Here is a 23284-nt window from a genome sequence, read left to right on the forward strand (position 1 = left end):
CCAGGATCATTATTTTATTTCCAGGGTCACAGAGCTCCTCAACACTAATGAAGCTTGCTGCATCAGCAGTAGGAAACAGCATGCGTTGTATCTGGGTTTAACTTTGTATATGTATGAGAGAGCATGGGCATGTCAGTCACTTAGCATCTACGTCTCTGTATTTAGATTGTCTATTATTGTCTCAATGTGAAATTATAAGTAAAAAGGAAACCTCTCCTCTGGATTTCTGAGCAGAGGCAAGTACTTGTTATAGACAGCAAAAGGGGAAGACCACTGACTCACGTGTTTGTGTTCTTTAATGCACAAGTGGAATTGTATTATTAAGGAGCATATTTATGAAGTGGAGAAAAAACACTTTCTCCGACAAATAGGGCTATTTTCGCTGGAGATAGGGTTTCTTCCTATTTATTAAAGGCAACTGCGGGCAGTGGCTATTGCCAAGTATTGCTAGCAGCAACCACCGCTGGGGCTCTCTGAAGAAAGCTTTCCCAATTTATCATGGGCAGTGGCAGTACTGCTGCTGTCCTCCTATTGCTATAGGAGGACAACAGCCTAGAGCAGTACCAGTGCACAAGTAAAAACAATAAATAGCCTAAATAAAACATTTTTTTTATTTTTTTACATTAAAAAATATTTTTTTATATATATTTTTTACTTATTTAATTTTTTATACTTTTTTTTTTTTTTTAACAAAAGTGGAACTGGAAGCCCAAATAGAGCTCCTGGTTCCACTATACATGTGAGAACCAGCAATGCTGGCTCATGTATGCACAGAGGCTCCCTGCACTGGCCTGGTGTGCCGTAAGAGTATTCTTACATACCAGTCAGTATTACCAGGGACCTACGAGATAAAGAGAAAGGACTGGTCAGTCAAGTCATATATAGTTGCCAATATTATAAAACAGTTTCCAGTAACACTTTGCTAGAGTGTTAGTGCATCTAAATATATCATGTATTATATTAGTCTCATTTTCATCACATCATGCATACTGATTTTGATTATATATTATTATTTTTTTGCATTTTAAAATATCCCTCTTGAATTAATATTACTGTTTAAGGATAAGAATGACCAGAAAAAGAGGAATTTGGTCAATATTGAAAACAGAAATATTTTCACTGCCAAATATATCCAGGGACATGTGTTTATAACTCGGTTGTATGACTGTGAGTCCATAACATTACAGTCATAAAATAAAGTAGTTTAATAGAATTCAGTAAAGATACTAAGGAAGGATAATATTTAATAGGAGACGTCACCCAAAATGAATACTTATATATTAATAAGTGCTATTTCCTATTTACCTGTTAAAGACTTTTGTATTTCAGTGTTCTATGAAAAAAAATCACTCTAACATTCTTTTGGTCAATACTCTGCTGATTTAAGCAGATAATAGTGGTTGTCATGACCCCTCCTTTTCTATGCTTCAGCGCTAGGAAAAACAGTAATGAAAGTCCATGTGCGCATGCATGGTATGGCTTGCGAAATGAGCCAATTCAAGAAGCGGTGAAAAATACTGCTTTTATTCTTATCATTAAAAAAGTAACACCATCTGTGGGTGGCATTAACTTGGTGTTTGTATGTGTGTGAGAGTTCTGCCCAATGTGGATGTGGATACCAAAAGTGTGAATGGATTGTGGAGTGGGAGAACCACCTACTGAGCAGGGTGTGCAGATCAGATAATCTTTATTATGTACATACATAAACCACCGTTTGCTTCACACCCTGCAGATGACCACACTCTTCAAGTAACATGGGCCTAGTAATAGAGTTACAGATGCGTCATGTCAAGCTAGCATCATGTCCCTCACCCACCTGCCACGCTATTGCAGAAATCCACCTCAGTACTCTCCACCACCCTTCTCTGCTCCTCCATTAACATCCCTTGCCTGGTGTCATTGTTCCCCCCGGGAGACCCTTCTGTTTCAGCAGCGCCCGGAGGTGCATGCCGATGGCCTCCTGGTAATTTTTGTCCTTGTAGCACTGCGCCCCCTGGCTCATGAAGTACAATGATCTATGGATGAGCTAGTCCAGTACGGCTAGCTAGGTCCTTGCCTCTCTAGGTAGGCAGTGATTATAAGCTATGTCCAATTTGTGCTGTCTAGAGATACAGCAATAATAGCAGTATAAACCTCTCTTGTATCCCTTCCCATATACACAAATTTACAGCAGCAGACTATTTTGCTGGGAACAGGCACTTTTCGTGGGTGCTGTCCCACCTTGTAATGTTTGATATATTGTGGTTAAGATTTTAAAGGCCGCGATAAGCTGTGATTAGAAATTTAACTTTATGATGACATTGAGTGAAGATTGATAAATAGACCCCAAAATGTAAATACATTTTTAATTAGTAAAATAGTAAAAAATAGTAAAAATAATAGTTATGCTGGCAAGCTGCTTTATTTAAATAAAGCATTATTATCTTTTTAACATACCCTACTATTGCGATCCTGAGATGGTGAAAGTGATGAGGGATCCTTTTAAATACACTTCCCCATACTCTGCATGGGCAAGCTTTCACCGGGATAATCCCAGCGAAATTCTTAGCTGGTGAGATACCCCCATGATAAATTGGGAGAAGCCCTATCTCCGTTAAAAACACACATTTTCAATGGAGAAATGGATTTTATCAATTTGATTTAAACGCAGCTAAAACATATTTAGACATTGTAAAATAATGACAACAGGTTCACCCCAATAGTTTTAGGCTTTTATTGAATATTTTTAATTTGACTGGTCTTCTTTAACATATAGACAATCTGGAAGGGAAGCTGTTGGATAGTATTCAGCAGAAAGATTGGTATAAGAACCATTATAGATAGCTATATACAATGAAACAAACAGAAAGCAAAAAACGGAAATAGAAGTTTTAAAGTATTACCCTGGTTCTGGATGCACATACGGATCAAAGACTGCCACCCCCACAGGTATACTAAATCTGATTGCTATCGTACAATTTCTACTGCTGCTCTACTCATGATTCATGTTCACAATGCTGCATCTGGCAGCACAGCAAGACAGGCTGCAAGCCTTATCCACTCAGTAATACAGAACTTTTCAATAGATCTGTCATGTTGTATATTGCATGAAACAGGATAGCGAAGAGTGCAGTGAGACTTAGGAAGGGGGTTTGTGAGAAATTGACACAATCTTGAAGACTACTGCTCAAATTGTAGAGTTTGGCCTCTAAACCCTATCCAACAACTGAACAATCTATGTTTTGTCTAACTTATGTTGCTAAGTAGAACTTCTCTTGGCAAACAGATATTCTACAATGTCCATGATAATTTGATCAGAGGGCACACTTGTTCTATGTTGAGTCTTTGGGGGTCATTTAGAAACCAGGAACATGCAGATATGCAGAGCAAATGCAGTTTCCTTTTGCTTCTTGACATTGTGTTTCTTTTCTTATGACATTTATGTTGAAACGGGTAATTTTTGTCCCTGATGATCGGCAGAGCTACCTGGATATGGGGAAATTGGGCATTGCATGCAGTAAGTATGATAGCTCCAAAAATACATAATGCACATGTTTATGCAAACCAATTCAAAGATAAGATTTTGTTATATGTGATGATATATTTGTTTAAACATGTAGGACTAGAGTGTCCACATTTGTAAGCATTCCCCATTCAGTGGCTGTCCACAGAGCCATTTAATTGCACAAAACAAACAGATTTTTACAGTCTGGTGGTAACTGGACCTCAACCGCTGCTTTTAATGGGACACCATTTGCATCATCTATTCCATATACATAAAGAAAATGTGTTAGTTGTATTGCACACATACACAATATACATAAAAAAATCAAAATGTAAAGTTGTATCCCCAATATCTTTTCTGTCATGCATGGTCGCAGTCCATGCATCACTACTCTTGGCCTTTGCCCACCACTGAAGACCCAGTAGCAGTGCTCACTCTAAACTCTTTATGGGTCCAGAAGCTTTTGTTATATCGGCTGGCAATAGCCCTGTATACTTACCTACCATGAACTCTGGTATAGGATTTAAATGTAGGACAAAAAAAGACTAAACCCTATCAGGTTCTATTAGTGGCTGATGGTGTTCAGTTTCCTGTCCTCCACTAAGCAGCGACTGCCTGCTAAAACTCAGAGGAGCAGAGGAAATGGGGGTCACTTTTGCATGCTTCTAAATGATCCCCTAATATGGCAGCTTCCCACTATATTAAGCCCCTTAGTACCTAAGCATGTTTGCTTCCTAAAATGAGTGCACTCATTAGACATAATGCTGGGACTGGTCTGCAAATGATGGCCTAAAAGTCAAGTAAGTATGGGAGGAACCAACTGCTTTGGTTTTTCAGTGATAGTGTTGTAAATTTGGAAGAGGGTTCATAGTAAATGCTACACTGACCATAAGATCATATGAAAATTTTGTATATAGCATGAACGGTCCATCCTACATTCGCTGTCAACTCTCATGTGTAAAGTTGGCCCATTCTTTATGGGGGTCAATAATCTGTATTTTTAAGTATAACAAGATGTAGTAACCATGTATTGCAACCAGGGGTGGACTGGGACTAAAAATCAGCCCTGGCAATTAAAGTACACAGGCCCACCCTAGTACCAGCAGGAAAGAAAATGTGTACCGCCGCGCAGCATCGGAGCCGAAAAGGGCGTGACCACATTGTGTTGTGGGTGTGGTCAACATGGGGCATTGATACATACATTAAAATAAAACATTACATTTATCACACCCTCCCAGCCACATCACGCCATCCCCCCAGGCACATAATGAAACCCCCAGCCCACTGTACTTATATATGCTTCTGGAGCTGCTGACATCCATCAGGGTGGGAATTTCCTTTAGAGTAAGCCAGGGAAGCTCTTTGTCTCACGAGATTACCAAATCTTGTGAGATTTAGAGCTCCTTGGCTTGCTCTGTAGGCTGTGTCCTATTCAAGGACTGGGAGCAGCTCTCCGCTCCCTCCTACTAACCAGAGCTGGATTAAAGCTCGGGGACCCAGGGTATTTAAGACAGGGGGCCCCTATTATGTAACATGGTTATCATTTTAGACAAATGTTAGACAAATACACAGGCAATACTGTGTGCAATACTGTTAGTTACAAGCAGCTCTGCCTTCACAAGCAGTACAGTATGAAGTGGGACATACCTCCCAACTGTCCTTGTAGTTGGACCAAATCACACTAAACGAGACAGTCAACAAAATTCGAGACAGTTGGCAGACAGTCCTGCTCTCTCCTACCTGTTCTTGTCACTTTCATCACCTGTGGTTGCTGGTGTCTTTAGTTGCTGCTTGTCTGGATCCTGGAATGTTGGAGGCCCTATTTGGAAAAAAAATGGGTACATGTAATTTAGAAAACTCCAACCAGCCCTGATGTTTAATTAATACAACCCATGTTTTATAATTAGACCTACCTCCAGCCTCAACATTAAAATACTAGTATTAACATTTAATAAATAAACCTATTTCTCTCCCTCCAAACAACCCTGGCAAAAAATTAAATAGCATTTACGTTTAAGAAATATACCTATTTCCCGCAACCACCACTGCCATTAAATCATTCATATTCCCATTTCATAAATAGATGTTATTTTTTTCCCAAACAGCCCCACTTTCAAATAATAGCCCCCAAACCACCCCAGCATTAAATTAAAGGTCCAATGACCCCTTCTTAAATTGCTAGGCACCAATATTAAATTAAAGTGACCCACATCACCCCACAAATAAAATAGCACCAATAAAATAATTAGCCCCCACCTAAACTCCAGCATTGAATTAATAGCCTACCTCCCACATTATATTAACATTCTCCCCCTTCCCTCATGCCTGAGTATGTGCCCCCAATTGATATTAAGCCACCATAGAGCCCACAAATCATATTGCATAGGCAAACCGAGGGGGGTTTCCTAGTGCCTGGGACCCCCCTCAAAGCCTGGGGCACTGTATAATTAAGGTGGCTGGACTCCCGCTTCACACGGCTCTGTTTGAAAAGGGAGAGCTGCACCTAACAGTAGTGCACGCAGCATTGCCCATGTATATTATGGGGATAGGAAGAGTTGGAGAGCAGCCAAGCACTGTCTAAAATTATAGCCACGCCCCCATGCATGCTGGTCACACCCACTGGCGGCGTGGTGTGGAAACCCCCCTCTACAAATCCTGCGTTTGCCCCTGTATTGTGCGATACAGTTGTGCCCCCAAATCATATAATGCCACAATAGTGCCCCAGTTCATATTATGCCACAATAGAGCCCCCAAATCATATTATGCCACAATAGTGCCCCAATTGATACAATAGTTCCCCCAAATCATATTATACCACAATACTGCCCCAGTTGATATTATGTCACCACAGTGCCCCCAAATCATATTATACCATACAGTAGTGCCCCCAAATCATATTATGGCAAACAGCAGTGCCCCCAAATCATATTATGCTATACAGTAGTGCCCATAAATCATATAATGCCACAGAGTGAACATATTAACACCACAAAATTATATATGTATAAACTGTGAGTTTATATAAATATTAATTAAGAATAATAATGGACTATACAGCATCCTTCCTCATCCCCCTTCCCCCTGTGCGGCATCCTTTCTCTCTCCCCCACCCTCCTGTGTAGCATCCTTCCTCTCCCCCCCTCCTGTGTGGCAGCCTTTCTTTTCTCCCCCCGTCCTGTGTGGCAGCCTTTCTCTTCCCCCCCCTCCTGTGTGGAAGCCTTTCTCTTCCCCCCCTCCTGTGTGGCAGCCTCCCCCCCCTGCAAGCATTTTCGGTACCTCCCCACCCCCTCGCAAGCATTTTCGGTTCCTCTCTTCCCAACCCCCCCTGCAAGAATTTTCTGTGCCTCTCCTCCCCCACCTGCAAGCATTTTCCGTTCCTCTCCTAAATACACTTACCTCAGCAGCCTCCTGGAATCCACTGTGCGCCCTGACATCACGAAACTTGAAGCGCGGGAGCAGGGCCGGCCCACACAGCCGTCATGACGTCAGACGTCATGACGTCCATGACGTTCCACCGTGCGGCTACGCAAAACTAGACCCGCCGGATCCTGGGAGCGCTGGGAGCTGGACCGGCCCACACAGCCATCGGCCCTTCTGGCAAATGCCAAAAGTGCCAAATGGCCAGTCCGGGCCTGATGGCAACACAGTGTAGTAGACCACAGGAGCATGAGAAGCGTTTGTGTGCGTAAACTCTAAGTCTGGGATAGAGACTTAAGAAACCTGCACCCAACTCTAGACCTGCAATCAAACTAGCAACCCGATAGGATCTGTGGATTTCCTAACCATGACCCTGACCCTGTGTCTTTTATGCTTTCTGAGTTAAAACACAGAGACAGCCGGTACAACTACTTTTACATTTTGTGGAGCAAGATTATTGAAGCAAGATAGAGGTGTGGAGAGGGGACAATTTTAGGGGAGTGACATGTTTGTGGAGAGGCACATAGCAGTTTTGACTCAAAAAAAGGACTTGACTTTTACACTATCTTAGAGCTGGCTCTGTATGATCTCGTCTTACTTTTAATGACATGCATTTTGTGCCTTTAGGATGCACTTCAGTGGAGAACCATGTAATAAAAAAGTTTTAAAACACACAATAGTGGCACATTATATAAACAATTGAGGTTTCCACACGCTATCATAATTTAAGCCATAAATGAAACTAAACTAAGCAGTAATTTGTGAAGAAAATGTTTCATTAATGAAATGAATTGTTCTAAAGTAAATATTTCTTACCACCAAGCATGCACCTGAAGCACAGATAGAATGAGAGGACACATGGTGGCATATAGACAAAGGGGGAGAAATATAGGTACAGGCACACACAATGCAGAGACACAGACACACAAACACAATGGGGGGCAGAGAGAGTCACATGTGAGAAATATAGGGAGGGAGGGAGACACACAAAGGGGAAGAAAGATACGTACAGAACCACAGGGGGGCTGGGTCCAGAAGCATACATGGGATACAGAGGAAGAGAGATACACTTACACATAGAAAACAAAACAAACATACCTCTTTTGGATGGAGATGTTCTTAGGTGCTACTCAAGCAGAGGTGGGGTGGGATTTGCAATCTGCAAACAAATTGGCCATGTACTGCCTTCTCTATCATCATCATCATCTATTTATATAGCGCCACTAATTCCGCAGCGCTATACACTCACATCAGTCCCTGCCCCGTTCCCTTAATTCTCTAACATATACACACCAAGAAAGACTAAGGTCAATTTAATAGCCGCCAATGAACCTCCTAGTAGGTTTTTGGAGTGTGGGAGAAAACCAGAGCACCCAGAGGACACCCACACAAACACAGGGAGAACATACAAACTCCACACGGATTAGGCCATAGTTGGGAATCAAACTCACAACCCCACTACTGTGAGGCAGACGTGCTAACCACCGAGCCACCATGCTGCCCAACATCTCTATGGCAATAGGTAGCACCTGCCCAAGGTGCAGAGAGGTGGGATCATACCATGACCTTTTAAAAGGCGTAAATGGGGCACATGCTGCAGTAATAGGCTACACAGCCCCTACATTCACAACAGTGACAGAAGGGGCAGAGATTAAAAGGGCTTTCTTCTGGCGGTCAGCATTGCTGATAGGAGATAGTCAAAACCAAGTCAATTTTTGTGATGCACAACAAGTGTGCAAAATGATTTATATAAAAATAGCAAGCAGCTCCTTAGCATGAGGCCAGGAGTTCAAGGTACCCAGGACTGGTCTTGATTTAACATGACTAGTACTGTTAAAAATATTATAATTATTATTATTATTATTATTATTATTATTATTATTATTATTATTATTAATAACCTTTATTTATAGGGCGCCACATGGAGTCCTCAGCAGCCTTACAGAGGACAAACAACAAGACAGTGCAGCATGGTATAACAGTACAATACAGTAAACAAATAATATTACAACTCTCTACACAGCTACTGGGGTACAAGTGGTATAATTAGTGCAGGCTGAAACCTGTGCCCATTAGCATGTTCATAACTAACAGGTTTAGAACATTGAAAGAAGTGTAAAGACAATGGAGGAGTGGAGCCGATGGGCAGGGACCCCAAGGAGGAGGTGCACAGTGTAGCTAGTAAGCCCTGCTTACTAGAGCTTACAATCTAAAGGGAAAGGGGCAGACAAAAGTTTAACACATGGGATGAGTCAATGTAAGGAGATCTGAGGGCAAGAAGCAAGAGTGGGAGAGATGAAGGATCAATTAAATGAGTGAAATGAGTGAAAGAGGGTGAAGTATACTACATAGTGAAATTAAGTGGAGGACTGGTTGACTTTTATAAACAGATGGTCTTTTATAAACAGCTGGGTTTTCTATGGCTGTTTGAAGCTATACAGGATAGGGGTAGTCTGATAGAATGAGGGCAATCATTCCAGTGATGGGCGGCAGCACAAGAGGAATCTTGGATACGGGAGTGAGATGTGGTTACCAGAGGGGAGGAAAGGCGACAGTCATTGGGCGACCACAAAGGGTGGAAAGCAGTATATATGGAGATGAAGTTGGAGATATAGGCAGCAGTGGAGTTGGAGAGGTCTTTGTACGTGAGGGTGAGAATTCTGTAGGGGAATAACCTTAAATAAATCATTTTGAAAAATCGGCAGTTCCTCCCAAACATATATAATGAAAAAATGTCCATTGGAGCTAAAATCTTCTTTTCTTCCATTCAACGTAGTCCAACTACCAACTGTACTTCCTGCATGTCTAAGTTAATTCACTCTTTTTTACATTTTGTTTTTTCACTATTTTTGACTGGTTGGCTATGGTCTCAACACTCGATATGCACTTTTAATTCAGTTTCCCACCCACATTTGCACCATATATTGGACACATTTGCACTCCAAACGTACCTGATTCACTGCATGTCTCTAGTATGGGGGGTTGGATTTGTGACTAGTGGTTCAATTTTAAAATAATAATTTACAGTATTTAATAATCTACTATTGGTTGCAAGTTACATATAATATTCAGGGAAAAAGATACTTGTACAAAACAAATCTATAATCATAATTATATTTCATAGTAAAGCTCATTTAGAGGTGGACACAATTGTGCTCCTAACATACAAAGTAAAAATACACATGTAAAAAGCTAATTTACTTGCAAATGTTGAGTCAGAGGCATCTCAATATGTGTCCAGCACAATAACACTAGCATTTGTGCCAGCTGCAACAAGTGTGTATATTTACACCAAACAATAGCATAGAGATGCTGCTTGATAGTTTTTACTTGATAGAAGTAAATGCTAAAGTCGCATTACCCTATTTGTACACAATATAAAAATGCAATAAGGAGTCAAATACACAAGAATGAAAATGTTCTTGACTGCTATTAATAAATTCCTGAAATGCATATTGTCTGCAAACAAATTATGAACAACCAACTCTAAATTAGCCACAATGTGTTCAATAATTGTTGATGCACATTATTTTAACAAATAACCCCCCCCCCCCCGATACATGTAATGCAACACTGCACTATAATAGAAATGTTGAAAGAAATTATAATTATAATGACCAACATCAGAGCTGAATAATTATCCAGAGCAATGGATACAAGGCTGCTAAAAACACTTGATTACAGTAATCCCTAGATACATCCAAGGTACGTGTACTAGCTTGTTACAGTTAAAGATGAAGCTTTAGGATGTAAAATCATATGGAGCTGATAAAGAAACAGGCTGTTAATTATGTCTACATCCTCATAATAGCATCCACTGTGTAAGCACAATTTGTAATCTGCTGCCCTTCAAGTAAACACTACTGAACGTCAAAGATTCTTAGGTTGCTTAAATGTTAACATTAGAGGGATGGTGACAGATGGGTTCCCATATCAGGGTTTGGCAGTTTATCCCCACAGCTTCTGTACTTATAAGATGCCCAAAGGCTTGTGTCTGTAGACCATCTGTCTAGCAGGACACTGCTAAACCCTTCTCCTAGCTCACAGAAAAATCGCCTTCTATTTCTAATTGAATGAGAGAGAACCGAATATTTTCAGGAAAAGCATTGGCTTTTTTGTGTAGCACCATACTGTACTCGGCCATCATAGAAACAGACAGAAGTTGTAGGCATATACTTGCTCCCTCATCCATGTAACACGTTGCGTTGTGGACAGCTGCCCTTGGAACAGTCAGTCAATGCTCAATTAATGAACTCTAGCTCTGTATATCTCTAACCGTTCCATGCCCTAAATAGGGCATAATCTTAATCTACCGTAAGCATTGTCTGGAAAAAGAGCAAAACATTTTGCAGACACTTAGAGGATTAAATGCACAAGCTATTTCCATTTGAACTTGAATAAAGTTACATTGAAACTTTCTCTTTTGTAATGCAGGACTGTTGTGTACAGAGAAAATATCTTACATAAAATAGTTTTGTTTACATTACTAGGCATTTCCTAAAAATCAACTTTTATTTTATTCTCCAAAAAGATTGTCTTAGTTCTGGTCATAACTACTGTAATTTTCATGAAATGCAAATAATTTCAAACAATTTTAATTTTACACCCTGCATAATAACCTACTACTTGAGGTTCATCTCTGTGATTCCATCAAGGTCAAATTGACAATATTATGACAATAGAAAAAAGTCACTGTACATAGCACAAGTCTCTAGGTACCTAGGGAAATAAAGCAGCTGACTCTCCTGTGTGGGCTTGGAAGAAGCTAATTGTTATATTAAATGGTTATAAACACAGGATTTAACAGAATTAGTCACAAGCAGAAGGTACATTAATGTTATAGGAAAAATCACATAAATGTTGTTTAATGTAATTAAAAATATGGAGTTTCTTATCAAAAGGTATTGTACCTTGTTTGTGGTAACACCACATGGCATACAGGATAATACATTGACTATGTGTTTCTGATAATAAAAGTTTCTATTCGATAACGTCTTACAGCAACAACTGCTCCATCGGCTCTTCAGTGTGTGCTAAACGGTGGTGGCAATGATTAAGAGTTACAAAATAGCACCAGCAGTTTCCAGGTACCAGAGGAGCAGTAATGACCAATATGGTCAAAGCTCTTGTCAGGGTCAGTAGGTATCAGCCAGTGGGTTGTCCAGAACTAAGAGACTGGTGAATCGCTGGTCAACGAGGATGAGAAGAAAGGTAGGTGTGGGCAAGGCCAGTTAGTAGGCATTACTCACCAAGGTCCAGAAACAGTGAGACTGTCCATAGCTGGGAGAGGCAGCCCTTATTGAGGGCAAGTTATGAGACTTTCTAGTGTGGTGCATGCTGAGAGGAGAGTAGGAGAAACAGACTTCAGTTCAGCTGGTCAGGGAGTGAGCCAGGCTTCTGATGTGGTGAGGAAGGTTATGGATTTGAATATGGCAGATCAGGCAGAGGCAGTTTCAGTATTCATATTGGATTCTGTTAAAAGCTAGTGCATATATTTGTTTAGAAAGGCTCTTGCAAGCACACCTAATACAGCAGACGAAAGAAGATTTGCAGGAAGGGGAATATTGATTTTCACAATTATTCAGTATAGACAAATGAGGAAAAAAGGAAAGAATATTGTAAAAACAAAAATAAGGATAGGCATAGATGTAGGCTTATATCTAGATCATTCAGTAATTGGCTTTAGGCCTTTGTTTTTATAGGGGTTGTTATAGGTTGTCATAGGGAGTAAATTGTTCTATTTCGACACCTGTATACAGTTTGTAAGGCTTACAAAGTTTGCTTGACTTGTGTCATGAGAGGTTGAGGCTCAGGGAAAGGACTAAAGATGAGTATGGAAAGAGAGGTGAGTAAGGTGAAGTTGGTAGAAATGCTCCCGTAGTTAAATGGTACCCAAATAGAGGGGTTTCAGTTTGGTATTTCCATTTTAAAAGGCAAAAGTGTGGTGTTATGTAACAATTTATGGTTGGCTAGTGAGCATCCATCAGTTGTGAATAAAAGAAACTGCAGTTGGACAGAATGACAGAGCCATTCCGTTACTCTCATGCTGCTAACCGCGCATTTCCTTATTAGGCGTGATCACTGAAAAATAGGTGAATAAATATGCAGATGGCTCTAGTATCAGTGGAGATTTCTTAGGCTCTTCATTATATTAGATGGAAAGACAAGGATATAACAGACCTGAGAGTATGGGAGACATCCTTTGCAAAGTTTAATGGTAGATATATTTGGCAGAGTGATCATTTATTGGGTTTAAAGGAGAGCAAAAATGCATTCAAGTGGTTGATTATTTTGTCTACCAAGAAAGAAGGAGCTACATTGGTTGGCTTTGAGAAGTGGGACATAGGATAAGTGCTGCCAAGAATAAGGAGGATGGTTAATGGGACCCCTCCACACAGTTAAGCTACACACATTGGTGGTGACAAAGGAAATTATCCTATGTCCAAATTAATAAAGGATATGAAAAGGAATTTTTGGTCCTGAAAGAGATTTGTCTTAATTTTAGTTTGTTTTACTTTACACCCCACACACCTATTTTACATATTTATTAGTCATCATATGGTGACCTTAAGTAGTCCAATTGCAATAAAAATTGCAAACATTGAAAGAACGATGAGAACTTGCTGCTCACAGAGGGACGAGAAAAAATGAAGCAATCATTATTTGAACAGCCAATCAGAATGGCTTACATATGATTGGCTGAAGTATGGGAAAACCGCTCTGATAACCTGATTTCATACTGACCATTTGATGTTGATGAAGTTCTTTCTTTTCACAATGAGACTTTCTCAGCTGTTTTTTATTTTCATTCCAACAAAAAAATTATACTGACTACTGCATTCAAAATACAGCACAAGAGAAGTGACAACGAGCTGCTGGCAAATAAGAAATAAGGAACACTTGCCAATTTTGGACAGGACTGTCCCTGAAAATCGTCATTGTTACAATTACAGGATGCAGAGAAGAGACTACAAATCTCAACTAAATGAATTATTGGTAAAGAGTAGTACACATGATCAATAATTGTAAAAAGTTACTAAACAGATGATAGACACGACACAAGAAAAAGCCCCGCGGTAAACTCTGACTCCAAATTGCATCAAGTGGAACTGTGTACAGCATCCTAAATTAGGCGTTGTTTTATTATGCCTCCCTCTGAAGTGGGTTAGATATTTTTTTTACATCCCGGTCCCCATCTCATCAGGGGTATTGTATATAATCATATAAGTATATATGTTATTAGAGTGCTGGGCCCTCCATTGCAATTAGTCCCAGCAGTCCCATATTACATAATGAAACTTGACTCCACTCAGTGGTAAACAGATAGACCGTACCGCTAGTTACCATAGTTTAGAAAATAGAGGGGATGTGGGGCAGGGCAAATGTAAAGTAATACACCAGTGAAAATTGGATTACATTGTTTATCATGCTGACATTACATTTTAGTAAGAGGGACACTTAACTTTTTGCTGGTATTATCATCCATTGCACAGCAATAAAGATACCTATGTGTTTAGTGTAGCCAATAGATGCTTCAAGACAATCAAAAATGAAACAATGCAAAACTGTCTACTAACACAGCCATGATTGGCTCTGTATTGTGCCTCTCATCTTATCTCACTGTAAACAAGGTGGGCAACTGCCAGTGCTGAAGAGTGTTTATATTTTCATGGCTTGGAACCGGTTTGTTCAGTAACAGATCTCCAAAACTGCAGCCCATCCATCTGTCAATACCAATATAATTTTCTATTGCATTTCATGTCAATTCCTGAATGTGGCACATTTCTAATACAGCTTTCACAGTATGTGTAACAAGCCCAATGCTGTCCAATGCTTTTACCAGTCAGCAATACATCTGTTATATACACAGTACAATAACATACAATTTATGCACAGATCAACCACTCATAAACTGAAAAGACTTACTCATAACACTAATATGTTAGAAAGAGTAATATAGATTTTCTGCATTGACCATCATATTAGCAGTGTTTTCTGGCAAAAGGAGGATACATTTCATCATATGTAGGAAAATGCAAAACAACAATGTAAAATAAATGTATAAAAACAAATGTTATATGCTTATGGTATCCACATATTTGTATATGTGTTTTTACCTGATAAATGTGGGGCTACCTTCCATAGTTCTAGTTTTACTTCAATATGTTTCTGCATATCAGCTCCCTCAGGGTAATTACAACAGTTATCATACTTGGCAGTGGTTCAAGTGTCGACAGCATCTCACGCTCAGAATTAAAATCATTTACACTCAATATCCTAATAATTCACATTCTAGTCAGTCTTATATAGATGAACATGATGAACATGGACTGAATCTACAATTTCACTTTTATTTCAAGTGGAAATTAAACATCTTACACGAGGCCTGAAAGTGAGTAACCAAATAGATTGTATAACTCATCTCGTGACATGGTTTATAAAATAAGCACCAATATGAAATACTCTGAAAGAGATAACAAAACAAAGAGCTTGTACTATGAGTACTACAGGGCAGACATGCTGGTCCCACAAATATTGATTGTAAACTTATACCACATTAAAGTAATTAAACAGATTACTGTATAACTTGATATTGGTGCTCTTTGGCAATAACTTGTAAATAAATGTAAATTAATTAACAATAATGTTTCATACTGTCATGTCTGCAATGGACGATCGTGAGTGGTGGTTATCTTAGAACCAAAGGGAGACATTCATTTGAAACCCATAGCAACCAAGCAGATTCTAGATTTTAGGGAGTACAAAATGAAAACACTTTTTCCGATTTGCAAGCTATTGTTATGGGTGTTGTCTATGCTAGATCCCATAAAAGCTCATTCTGTATAAGTTTGAGAGCAGGGCTGGAACCAAGAGCAAATATCATGCTACACAACAATGTCACCTCCTTAGCGAGGAGACTGGTAAGAGCCCAGTCAGTACTCCACACTAGTCAAGTATTGTAGTGTTTGAGTGTATGCATATGGGGCTTCTGGAAACCCATTGTGAGAAGCACTGTTCTGCCTAGGTATCAGTACCATGTTGAAGCCATCTCTGCTTAAATAAGGTTAACGCTACCAATATACAAGTGCTCATTATATATCACATTATTTTATAGATGCAATGAACTCAGTGTATTCACATATGTATTTACATGCCATGCAAGTAATGTATTACTATGTCCCATGTGTGCATACAGTACATTATTATTATTATTATTATTATTATTATCTTTTATTGATAAAGTGCTGACATATTACACAACGCTGTACATTGATTGGATCATGACACACACAAAATATATTGGCATCAAACTTAAGGTAAACATAACCTTACCTAAATTAGCTTAAACTTGAAACATAATGTAGCGGATTAACAATTGTAGTTGCTGATGTGTAAAGCGCATGTGTCTGTAGTTAGACAGCAAAATTTCAGCCTCCAATAAGAGAGCAGTCACTGGCTACTGGCATATTGGTGCAACTAGCGGTGGTGTAGGACAGTTGGAACGAGGAGAAGCAGTGGAAGGCGGAGACATGGAACATATAAAAATCTTAAAGAGTAAGCTGCTACCAATCAACATTCACCATTTATCACAGCTGAGAATATCATGCTCACAGCTGGAAAAATTGCCAGGACAGTTGTTCCCCATGACAGGTGGCAGATGCTGTCACCAGGAGATCACCAAAGGAGGAAGAGATGGCAACAGCAATAACAGTTGTCAGTAGTGACTGTTAAACTCAATGGGCCCAGCAGCTGAACTGAGATGGTATTCAATAGATCTTCTAAACATCCTTCTCCTTGGTGTGATCACACTCCTTGGCACCGCCATGTGTTTTCCTATTGCCTTTACAAATTTTAAATATTTTTTTTTATTTGTGGAAAATGATTATGTGGGAGGTTAAGCACAGTGTTGATCTAAAATGCAGCCATCTCCAACCGCTGTCCACATGCCACCCATTACTGTTAAACAATTATTTCTGGCTTCTTCATTATTACTATGTTTATTAGTTATTGTGGGCTTAACTAGAGATGGGCGGGCTCGGTTTCCTTAAAACCGAACCCAACCAAACTTTGGGGTCCCGAGTACCGAGCTGAGTCGGCACGGTACTCTCGCGCCTATTCGGATTCCAAAATGAGGGAAAACGTCATTGTGACATTGTCGGATCTCGTGAGTTTTGGAATCAATAAATACCCGCCTCCACGGCGATCTAGCGCCATTTGAGAGAGGGACAGAGAACAGTTAGGTCACAGTATAGAGCAGGAATAGCGCAGTATATAGCAGTCATTTTCTGAATTTTCACTACAAAGTGTTTGGGGTCTCATATACACCCTTATAAAAGATCTTAATTTCTGAATGCTGAAATCCTAATATAGCAGTCATTGCACTGTATTTTTCTGAATTTGCACTAATAAGTGTAGGGTCTAATATACACCCAAAGACAAGAGGTGCTTTGGTTATTTTTATTAATCTACAAGTCCTTGCAGGCTTTTTTTCTGAATTTGCACTACAAAGTGTAGGGTCTAATATACACCCAAGACGAGTGCTCAATTGCTAAGAGTCATTAATAAAGAGGAAGACAAGCAGGCTTGTCTGTAGAATTTACAGGCAAATTCTACTGCGTTATATAGATAACACCCAAAGAGAAGCACTCCATTGCTCCATTACTAATTGTAATTGCTGAAATAGAAATTATAGGCCTGTCTGCCTTGGTCTAAATCTGCAGTTACATTTTATTGTACCATAGCTCATACAGAAACAGGAGGGGTGGCATTGTTCTTGTCACTCTCCAGTCTCAGTCATGATGATACTAATCCTTCTACTTCATGTACTAAAGTTTATGTTCAAGTGCATACTGTTTTTAAGTCAGGGAAACAAAAATGTAAATACAAATCTTGTTAAAGAAAAAAAAATATATAAAAAAGGTGAAAGTTTACTGTAGAAAAACATAAAATTGCCAAGATGCCATTCTACCCAAAATATTACCAGGCATACCAGCATCAGGTAGCTCCCTTCTCTTAGCTAGATTTCAGCCCCTGCTGCAATCTACACTGTCATCAGTATCACCCTCATCATTGTGTACATCTTCTTCAAACAGTAGTAATTCATCCCAGCTGGAATCCACCATCATAGAAGTCTGTGTACTTTGATGTAATTGCCAATAATGGTCTTCCTCATGGAATTTGTAGCTCATTTTATGGCAGAGCTGTCACGATTTTGGGCAATTCTTTTAAAGCAGAGCAAATATCAAAATGTTTTGCTAACTCATCTGCATCACCACTGGGTATCTTGGGAAAGCTAAGTTTTTTCAGAGAAGCAGTTGCCAGAGAAACTGAAGGAGTAGGCGTCATTACAAGATGTTGATAGCTCTTGGATCCTGCAGAAGCAAATTAATTACTTAATCTACAATTACAATATAGTTAGCAGATTTACTTTTTTATTTCATCCGTAAAATTTCTCTAGCTGCTTCTAAAAAAGTATAACTAAGGCAATTACTTGACTCAAGCTAACAGTGTCTGCACTCTCTTCACAGGTGATTACTTCGCTGGACTAAAGTACATTCCCCTCAAATGCTAGTCTTCTTGCAGCTGCTGCATTCTCCTACATGCTGTTGCAAAATCCTGAAAATGACTCTAACTTTTTCGGGACACAAACAGCATCTCCTGCATGTCATTATAATTTTTTAAAAGTTCTGTAACACCAAGTTGATTGTGTGAGCAAAACAAGAAATGTGATGGAATCCCCCCCCCACCTTCCCCCCGCTGCAGTGCTCTAACAATATTGGTGTTGTTATCAGAAATCACCTATCCTCTGGAGAGTCCAAGCAGGATTAGCTATGTTGCAATGACATCCCTTACTTTTTGTAACAGATTGTCAGCTGTATGCCTCTTACGGAAGCCGCTGATACACAGAGTAGCCTACTTCGGAAAAATGTGACGTACTTGGGTACATGCTGCTGCAATCTCCTACACGCTGTTGGAGAATGGCGGTAAAGTCCAGAAATTTTTCCAGCCACAGACAGCATCTCCTGCACATCCCTGTCATCATCCTCATCAGCAGCAGCTAATTATATAGCGCCAGTAATTGTGCTGCGCTGTACAGAGCAGATGAGAACTAAGCAGAAACCATTATAAGTGATGTTAGTTATGTAGATAGTTATAAGATATAATTATAAGTTATGTTAGTTATGTAGATAGTTATAAGATATAGTTATAAGTTATGTTAGTTAGGTAGATAGTTATAAGATATAGTTATAAGTTATATTAGCTCACATCAGTCTCTACTCCATTTAACTTTGCCTTGATTACAGGTGTTTCTTAATTTACCAAGGAAACTTGTGTTTTTTTACATTTTAGTTTCCCTCACTTTAAAAACACTATGCACCTCAGTCTTTAACATAGGCTTTAGCAGATGACGTACAGGCATTCCTATCATCAGGACTGGTGCCAGCAGCTGCTTGGTGCTCCTGGTCTGTTCTCGACTGATGTGAATCCATATCGATGGCACAGTACAACGTCAGTACATTTTAAAGAACACTGCCAGGCCTATTAATAATGCTAGGGTACAATACAATGTGAGTGGAGACTTTAAAAAATAAATTCAAGAGCAATTACTTTTGTTGAAGCACTGAACACTGGCAACTATTTGGGGGTGAGCTATGGCATAGTCTTTTGGGCAAAAATATATGAAAATCATATTGTGACCTGTGAGGTGCTAGAAATTGCCTGGAAATGACTGGAAATTTGTGTTATTGAGGTTAATAATAATGTAGGTACAAAATAATAGCTAAATTATCTGATTTTTGCCCAACAAGTAGCATTTTGTCAAAAAAAGCAAAACAAAACCAAAACAAAAACACGCAAGAGCGGTTTTGGCAAAACCAAAACCAAAACCTGAAGGTAATCCAGATCCAAAACCAAAACACGGGGGTCAGTGAGCATCTCTAGGATTAACTGACTTCATAATGGATAACTTGTATTGGGTGAACTTAATTCTACCGTCCACATGTTTGTGCACAGAGAATAAACAATGGTTGGCTACTAATTTATTACGTATTTAAAGTGTGTTGCTAATACCTCCCTGCCTCATTATTCTGTGCTATATGTGATATCACAGCATAGTTCAGTATCTCTAATATGCACAGTATGATGAGGCTGGGAGATTTGGGCTGCATAAAAAAGTATTTACCATGCAGATCCCAGTAATTGCTGAATAACTGCAAAAGGTAAATACAGTCACACAAATACAAAAAAAACCGTTTGCAGAGTAAAGGATAAAGTGAGCAGAGCAGTATTCTACCAGTTTAGAACTTTAACTATTTAAGCTAATAAAATTGTAATTAAATAATGTATTTTTTTTTTGTTCCCAGTGCTGATGCTCAGACTTGGAAAAAGTACTACCACATTTTAATATCACTTTTCTAATATAAATACAAAGAGAATACTGTACTGTGCAGCTGTGTCCACATGTCAAGCTGATCTATAGCTTGTAATTGTGAAAGATGCCTTCCTCACTCTCCATCATCACAAGAAATTAATTTGTCCCAGTGGGAAACATGTTAAAAATCAAATGTAATTAGTATTAACTAATTAGCTGAAACCTTGTTATTTGTTAAACTGAACAGTATGTTTGTGATCAACCAGAATTGCCTGTGGTCCTAGGGTGCTGTGGTTAGACTATCCTAACCGGCCTAATCCTTCCCTAATTCACTAAATAAATGAACACGAAATACAATCTCGACTTTACTTAGTAAAAATAAGAGAACCATTTAAATGGGCTAATGTTGACGGTAATTAGAACATTAGCTCTAATTTGCATAATCAGTGCTTACCATTTTTCATGGGTTAATTAGACATTATGTAAATGCTGCTGTGATTGCACAGTGCTATATTGGTTGCTAAAAATTGGGGAACATTACACCTTATCTCCTGGGGGCTGTGCTCTCAGTATGAACATCTTAAGTACCCTTAATGCCTTTGTTGTTCACATACACACAAAATCGTTGTTTTCATAATTGCAATTTTTTTTCCCAAGCGTTAGAATAATCAAGAACCATGGAAAAATGTGATATAACTGTATACAAAATAAAATATTTGTGTTTACTACACTTAGAGCAAATTCTTAGAAATACAGAAATAGTGTTCTTAATGGAACTACAGTATATGTCTATAATTATTTTTCCTACCAGCGGTACACCTTGTGTCTATCAGATTTATTGCCATTTACCCAGATACCATTTTATCTCCCTAAAGTATTTATAAATTGTGAATTGTATTAGCCTTCACTCTATTATAGGCATCGCATTACATCCTGTAAAACAGTATTATGTTTGTAATAAAAATCTGATACTCTTATAAGGAGCATGAGGGGATACAAAGTAGTCTTTGTTCATTCGTTATGTTAATTTAATACCTAATGGGGCCCACCAGAATACCTACTCCAAGGGACTGAATAGTGAAAATAGATTATACACATTGGGCATTAAGAAAAGTAAAGCAAAAAAAGGAGTAAATTTGCTCCTGGACAAACCATGTTACAATGCAAGGGGTGCAAAGTAATTTATTATTCTGCACATAAGCAAATTAATGGCTTTTTAAAATGTTACATACAAATACTTGATAGCTTTATTTTCACATTGAAATTTAAAGTTGATCTAGGACATGCTCTACCCCAACTATAAATCTTTTAAATTTGCCACCCCTCCAATGTAACATGGTTTAGCCAAGGTGCAAAGCTACTCCTTTTTTGGCTCCGACCTCAAATACTCATGTGTATTATAGATCATAAAATAATCAGATGTTTACAGCTTAATATGTACACATCGTGTTTTGCAATATTTGTGAATAATTTTGCATTCTATGAGGTCTTTCCAGGTCTAGGTTTGAAAGTAAGCATTTAAACACATGTCTATATGACTGCAGGACCAAAGCCACCGTAGCCCTGCATACCTCATGTCTAGCTTCATCCACTGATAGTGAAATGTATTAAACTTGTTTCACATTGACAGTCAGCTCAGGTTAATGGCTGTAGTGATACTGGATTTTTTGGAAGAATTTTAAAAGTGGTTGGCATGTAAGTAGTAAGCTAAAGAATCATGGTACCCTAATTTCCCCCTGTCCTTGAAACATCACACAGCACCTTACAAATTTCAACTCATCTCTATAGTTTCTGTCCATTAAACCCAGGTGACCAGAAATCTCTATTACAAGTTGCATTTTTTTATTAGTAACCTCACCTATTGCAGGGGCAAACGCAGGATTTGTAGAGGGGGGTTTCCACACCAGGCCACCAGTGGGTGTGACCAGCATGCATGGGGCGTGGCAATAATTTAAACAGTGCTTGGCTGCTCTCCAACTCTTCCTATCCCCATAATATACAGGGCAATGCTGCGTGCACTACTGTTAGGTGCATGCAGCTCTCCCAGCCACCTCAATTATACAGTGCCCCAGGCTTGGAGGGGGTTTCCAGGCACTAGGAAACCCCCTCGGTTTGCTTATGTATTTGTCAAGCGATGGTCAATTGATCTAGTGTTGGTCAAAGCCATATTCATGTCTGTTAAATAGTTTCATATTTTAAGTCACAGTGATAATGTTAGAGATTCTTTGGGATCAGCTGAGACATTTGGCAAGGTAGTTATAATACATTAGAGACAGTTATGTTGTCATCTTGAAGCATGAAGCAAAAAAATCTGAATGAAAGAATCCTGGCTCCACAGGAACCAGATGGTATAAAAAGAAAGACACAGATGTAGAGGGTAACAAAATTAACATTGCAAAAATGTACGGTCAAGAGCAACAGGAGCCAATTAATTTTATCCTACACTGGAAATAAATATACAGTTGGCTATAAACAGATGGAATTACCATTAACAAAAGGTATTTTATTACTCCAGGCTATTGGTGCACGTAAGTAATGGAATTGTACCTGTTCCGGGGGCTTGGTCCAATTCTCTGACAGGTAACTGTTGTGGTAGAATGTTTGCCACCATTCCCCAATTCTTGCTTAACATCCCAATGCCGCACATCACTGATCTTCACATTCAGAATGTTAACACCTTTCTTCACCTTGGCCCTGTGTCGACAGATACAACATTACAATGATTTATTTTTGGCAGTCATAACTCGGAAGGCCATCTCAACTTATTTAATACATGCTAGTCATAGGACCAATGATATGTGGATGGATTCACCGTTTTATAATCCCAGAATAATTTTTCATCCACCAAGAAGAAAAAAAGTAATTTACTGTTTTCAAAATCATTTTGGTATTTTGAAACTTTTTATGTTACAACAAAGAATGTATATATGGATAGGAAGCATCCACACAGAGTATCATGAAATATTGAATACATACTGTAGATTATTTATGTGTATCCAAATAATGCACAT

General features: G+C 39.0%; 1 protein-coding gene across 1 annotated transcript in view; it reads right to left on the reverse strand.

Annotated features, from left to right (window-relative positions):
* Positions 1-23284, reverse strand: part of TMEM132C (transmembrane protein 132C) — a 428959-nt gene that overhangs the window by 176945 nt on the left and 228730 nt on the right. The window contains exon 3 of the mRNA XM_075176818.1: positions 22821-22967. Coding sequence (XP_075032919.1) covers positions 22821-22967 — 147 coding nt within the window. The remainder of the gene's footprint in view (positions 1-22820; positions 22968-23284) is intronic.

This window comes from Mixophyes fleayi, chromosome 1 (genome assembly GCF_038048845.1).
Source record: "Mixophyes fleayi isolate aMixFle1 chromosome 1, aMixFle1.hap1, whole genome shotgun sequence".
NCBI classification, from domain to species: domain Eukaryota; kingdom Metazoa; phylum Chordata; class Amphibia; order Anura; family Limnodynastidae; genus Mixophyes; species Mixophyes fleayi.